Source organism: Rousettus aegyptiacus, unplaced genomic scaffold (genome assembly GCF_014176215.1).
Source record: "Rousettus aegyptiacus isolate mRouAeg1 unplaced genomic scaffold, mRouAeg1.p scaffold_m13_p_5, whole genome shotgun sequence".
Taxonomy (NCBI): Eukaryota; Metazoa; Chordata; class Mammalia; order Chiroptera; family Pteropodidae; genus Rousettus; species Rousettus aegyptiacus.
In genome coordinates, this window is record NW_023416308.1 from 89,272,016 (window position 1) to 89,277,918 (window position 5,903).

At 46.8% G+C, this 5,903-nt stretch overlaps 1 protein-coding gene across 2 annotated transcripts; it reads right to left on the bottom strand.

Annotated features, from left to right (window-relative positions):
• Positions 1–1,412: 1,412 nt before the first annotated feature.
• LOC107508025 (serum amyloid A protein) lies at positions 1,413–4,508 on the bottom strand. Of its 2 annotated transcripts, XM_016139506.2 has the most exons (4): positions 4,401–4,508; positions 3,680–3,774; positions 2,083–2,221; positions 1,413–1,686 (listed from the first exon to the last, which is right to left on the bottom strand). In XM_016139506.2, the coding sequence occupies exons 2-4, from the start codon at positions 3,768–3,770 to the stop codon at positions 1,524–1,526; spliced, it is 393 nt and encodes a 130-aa protein (XP_015994992.2). In that variant the 5' UTR covers positions 3,771–3,774; positions 4,401–4,508; the 3' UTR covers positions 1,413–1,523. The 2 variants fall into 2 exon arrangements, with proteins under 2 accessions (XP_015994992.2, XP_015994993.2); XM_016139507.2 differs by lacking the exon at positions 4,401–4,508 and having other exon boundaries at positions 3,680–3,929.
• Between the last annotated feature and the right edge of the window lie 1,395 nt (positions 4,509–5,903).

A 5,903-nucleotide genomic window follows, 5' to 3' on the forward strand; every position in this document is an offset into this window, starting at 1 on the left:
TCCAACAGCTGTGAGTGAAGTGCCGTGGGAGCCAGAAGCTCTGCCCCACCTTGTGATACATGAGTTACAGGGAAGGCTCCTCGAGGAAGTAGAATTTATATCTGAATCTAAATTCAACGGTAGTGGAAATCAAGATGAAAAAAACTAGCGCCATTCCTTAGGTAGAAAGAAAAGGCCTAGACATGGAAACCACCTAAGTGTCCTTTGACAGGAGACTAGATAAAGAAGAAGTGGCACGTCTATACGATGGAATAGTACTTATCCATCAGAAAGATTAAATATTGCCATTAGTGACAACGTGGATGTATGTTGAGAGTATCATGCTAAGTAAAAATGAGAGATGAAAAAGGACGAGAACCGCATGATTTCACTCGTGTAGGATATAAAACAAAAAGCCACAAACGAACAACCAAACAACCAAACAAATCTTATAGGGAGGACAGAACGGTGGGTGCCAGAGGGGAAGGAGGGTGGAGGGAGGACACAGGTGGTCGGAGAATCAAATACATGGTGACGGGAGGAGACTAGGCTCGGGTGGAGAGCACACAACAGAAGACCCGTTACAAAGTTGTACACCTGAAATTTATATATTGTTAACGGATGTTATTACCGACAAATTTAATTTCAACACTGGAAAAAAGAGAAAAGGAACCAGTTACCAATATCATCTGGGTAGGGCTCTTGTTGGGGTGGGCAAGATGTCAGTTGCCAGAACTCCTGGGGTTAGGCTCCCAAAGTCTAATGGAAAGGGGACACTGAGGTGCAAGTCGTGGAGGCAGGGAAGGGGACAGGACATGACTTACAGGGCGGTGAAGGGAGGGGGACACAGAGAGGCCTGGGGACAGCAACAAAACATCAGAGAGGTGCCTGCGGACCAAGGGAAGAAGTGGTGGCAGATGTAATTATCAGGTCTGTGTAGTTGCTTCAGTTATCAGGAGAGAGTCCATGTGGAGCAATCAGAATTTGGAAATCCTGGGTCTCAGTCAAGGCCACTCGGGAGACAGAAACCAGGCAGCGATTTGAAGAGGGAGGGTTTCACATAAAGAATTATTAACTAGTAACAGAACATTGACTTCTACAGTAAAAAAAAATACGGGAAGGAGTAAATCTGGGAAGGACCATCCCAATTCTGAGATTTCAACACTGTGGGAAAGTGTGTGCCCACCGGATGGCAGAAGAAGTTTGCTGGGTAACACCGGCCAAAATGACAAGTAAGAAACTGGAGGGCTCTGGAGAGAAGAGTAGGTCTGATAAGGGGAAGGGCTGGTGCAGGGCGTTCACCCTGTGTGAAACTGTGTCCCCTACACCCAAACACAGGCACAGGCAAGGTCTTCATATGGGTGTCCAGTTTTTACCCCTTGGTATGAAACAGACAGTCCTTATATCAAAGAATAACACAGTTTCTACAATTGAACACTTAAGCATTTATTAGAAACCTATTATCTGAGAGTACTTGGGGGTCTGTAACTCATGGGCTCGGTATCTTTGCACTCAGGGGACTCAAAGCCTTTTCTCCCGAGAGCTCAGTACTTGTCGGGCAGACCGGCAGGTCTGAAGTGATTGGGGTCGTTGCCACTGCGGCCCCATCTGTTGGCAGCCTGGTCAGCCTTCGAGTCCTCTGCCCCATGACCGCTGTCTCCATACTTGAAAAGATCTGTGACTCTCTGAGAGTTCTCTCTGGCATTGCTGGAATGGAGGAGGGAAGGAGCAGATGAATCACGGATGATGAGCAACAGACCCACCCTCCCATCTCTCACCTTTCCAAGGAATTAATGACTCTGACAGGAGCCACGATGAAGGCACTAAAACCCTGACCGTGTGTGGGCACAGCCCGCTCAGCCTTGGGTGATCCCCCTCATGCTGTGTGGACAGCACCCACAGGGGGCGGAATCATCCACCCCACTAGCCTTGATGTGGCTCTCTCACCACTCAGACCCCACAATGGACACAGAAGAGCAGAGTGGACAAGAAGATGAGGGACCACAGTCTCCAGAGGACCCTCTCTGGCCCTGGACCACGACTGCCTCTCCAGGCGAGTCCAGCTCTGCTCCCTCATCCCTGCATCCCAGGAGCCCTTGATACCTGATCACTTCAGCAGCCCAGGCGCCCCCAGGTCCCCTTTGGGCGGCGTCATAGTTCCCCCGAGCATGGAAGTACTTGTCTGCACCCTTGTAATTGGCTTCTCTCATGTCAGAGTAGGCTCTCCACATGTCCTTTGCCCCTGGAAAGGAAGGAAAATGTAAGATGAAGGTAATCACATCCTCGAAAATTAGAGAAATAAACAATTTTTTTAATACCAATTCTATGATTTCAACTTTTGACTAAGCCCTCCGGAGATTATACCGAATTGAGACAAACATTCTTTTATTTTTCACTTCCTGGGCTGAAGTTGTGAGAGTCACACTGGGTACAAGTTATATGCTGTTTGACTCTGTTCTTAGTTCTGTCATTACATGGGTTTTGGCTGTGTGTGATGTATGTAAAGAAGAGGTGGGGTGGTGTCTAAGGGGTGTTTGGTTGTACAATGAACCTCCACCTGGAAAGATGCAGGGAACCCCCCGACCGGCAGGAGAACAAAGGTGATTCTGAGTGAGGTGCAGACATGTGGGGCTCCCGCCTTGTCAATGGGAGACATTCATCCCTGTGGGCAAAGGGAGGACAGCTTGTCCTGACAACATCTGAACGTCCGGGCCCCGCTATTAGCCATTTGTACAGATGGAGAACAGGATGCGTGTTCACAGACCCCTCAGTCTTCCATGTGCGCCCTTGTCTGGGAGGCAGCGTAGTCCTGTGGTTAATAGCAAGGTCTGGGCAGCTCCAGGGCCTGGGATAACTACTGCTCTTGTATAGATAGCACTGTTAGCTATCTTAATGTCTTTGTGCCTTGATCTCTCTGTTAAAGGTTCATAGTACATATATCCTACGTACGCGGGTTCGTTCACACATGTAAATCTCTTGCAACAGTGCCCAGCAGGTCTTAAAATCTCAGTCAATATTGCTTGTAATTACTAAGTGTCGGGGCGGTGGGAAAACACTCCCCACGTGTTTGATGCACCCACTTCTTGGCTACCTCAGACGCAGAAATGAGTCGTCCCTCATGTCCCACTAGGGGGTAGTAGAGGTTCACTTGCATCTAGGGAACCTGCCTCCTTACTCCCAGACCTCTCCTGTACTTAGGCTGAAAGTTGGGGCCCAGATCTGGGGATCCCCGTAGAAGAATGCAAAGCTGGCTAGAGAAAATAGGGGGCTGGGGCGGGGACAGCACAGATGTTCTTTAAGGGTACAGACTTAAAATTAGGAGCAAGTAAACCCCAGAGATCTGAGCACATATAGTGATTATACAAAACAATGTCGTGTTATCATCATAAACTTGCTAAGAGTCTACATCTTAATTATTCCAAGTACTAAAAAGGAAGGACAATTATATAATACTAACGAGATGCTAACAAATGTTACAAATGCGATCATATTACAATACATACAGTGTCAATAAATTGTACACTCTAAATCTACACAATGAGACATGTCAAATATATTTCAGTTAATAAGTGCTGTATGAATGGAGCACTCCTTTTCTACCTGCTGAGGCATTTGCCCAGTGGGGATGTGGCCTCTGCTCAGGTAAAACTTGGGGCCAGCCGGATATAGAGCACCCCTGGGCACAGCCTTAGGCCCTTACCTTGACCAGCTTCCTTGAGAAAAGTTGCCCATCTCTGGCTGCTGACGCCCAGGACCAGGGAGAAGAAAATGATGATGATGGTAAGCTTCATCCTGCTGCAGAGTCGAAAGAGACGCACCAAGGATGATGCATGCGATGTTTGGTTTCAATTCAGGTTTTTCGGGGAGTAATTTTGATTCATGTTGTATTCCAAAAACAAATCCCACACTATTACATATATATGCATAATATATACACCTGTGTATACATATGTATGTATATGCAGATAGTTGATATAGACCGATAGAAAGAAATTCCGAGGATCCAGTTCTTCATTTCTATATGCCTCACTGGAATCCCAGTGATTTAATGTATGGGAAATTGCAACCTGCTTTTAAACCCATTTACATTTCGATTGTGCTCTGTCAGTCCTGAATCCCAACTTTACATGAAGTTTCCAAAAGGCATTTGAAGACTTTCTGAGTGCTACACCTGTCTGTAACATGAGATGAGTAACGCAATCCATACATATATGTAGAATGCCAGCTCTACCTATCACTAACTCACACAGAAGTCGCATGTGGTAAAATCTCTACCCTGAACCGATTCACATCTAGTAAATTCTAATTGTCCAGAAAGTAGATTTGGCAAAGGCACAGAGAACGGGAAAGCAGCACCAGAAAGCTGGTGGGGAAAGAGAGTCCGCAAGGAGGAAAAGCGTTGGAAAGTTCTAGCACCTCACCTGGGCGGTTCGCTCCCGCTGAGACTCCCGGTGAAGCTGAGCTGCCCGTGCCGCCTGCCTGGGAGATGAGCCCGGCGCTATATATACTGACGCTTTCCTAGTGGAACAAATGAGAATAGAGGTTTGAAGCAAAACACTGCGATTTGGGAAATTCCTTTTGGTCAGAACACAGCTTCCAGAATATGATGGTTGTTTGTCACACACATCCAATTTTCCCAATTTTACAACCTGGCAGCTTTCGGGAATGTAGCAAGTTGGGATTTTCTGCTCATTTCTAGTCTCACACCTGGTGGGGAAAGTTTTCCCCCTACACAATGATGTGTTGACATTTGCTGTGAAGGGTAATCAGTATTAGAAGAGATTTGGTTAAAGGATGTGAGAATACAGGGAAAATAGGACAGCAGGTTGGGCTTCTTGCAAGGAACAGCTCAGTAGGAAACAGGGACTCCAGGGTACAGGATTAGGAAAAAACAGACAACCCAGAAAAATAAAACTTCCAACACCCTCCAGGGATGGACTGAGCATTGGCAAAGGAGTCCTCGTGACCCGTGTGTACTCATGATCAGTGCTATTGAAGGTCATATTAGCAGGTTATGTTTCGAGGACACTGAAATCCAGTAATATTGAGGAGTAGTGCAGAAACCTGCTACAATGTCCTGTAGAAATGACACAGCATAAAAATGAGCCGGAATGGCCCCTGGCTGCCAAATTACCAGAACAGGAGAATCAAGAAGGATGCGAAGAAAGCCGGGATGCAGCGTAAGAAGGCGGTGAGGCTGTGATGTTAGAGGAAAGCAGTTTCAGCCATAAAGGCAGCACTGGAATTTACGCTGGGAGATTAGCAAAATAATCCTGGGTAGAAATTTCATGCAGGTGCTACTCTTGGAATGAAGTCTGGGGTGCAAATCACCTGCCACCTCTCTGCCCCTTCCTCCACTAGGGAAATTTTAAAGTTTTTTGGATTTCCCTAGAGTAGAATGAATTATGGGTGCATAAGGTTGCAGAGATGATGAGGGATCCAGAGGATAGATCTGGTCTTTCTCATAGTGCGACCCTGGGTAGGGACCTGAGCGTAACAGTAGCGCAGGGAGCACCAGTTCAGGATTCTGCCTGGAGTGCTTGCAGGGAGACAAGGCATGAGAGCAGTGCCCTGGAGACTAGAGAAGCATCTCCAAGCAAATAGTGGAAGCTTGAGAGCCGAGATATAACAAGATGGTAAATAACAGCCAGGAAGGAGGTGAGTCTTGTGCTCAAGCAGTAACCCAGAGAAGAATGCGGAAAAAGTATTCGTTCCAACTTGTTAAAAGACTAGAGGAATTATGAGTAGGACACGAGGAAGAGGAGTGGTGACCCAGGATGAAGCAAATCAGGCCCGGATCACACTAGTTCGGGAATCCTTACGTTAGATTAGATCCTGCGGAAATTGGGAGTGATGCCTCTTTCTGGGTCTGGGTCATTTTCACTTCATGTGGTATAATGAGATGAAAGTGGTAAGACGGGTGA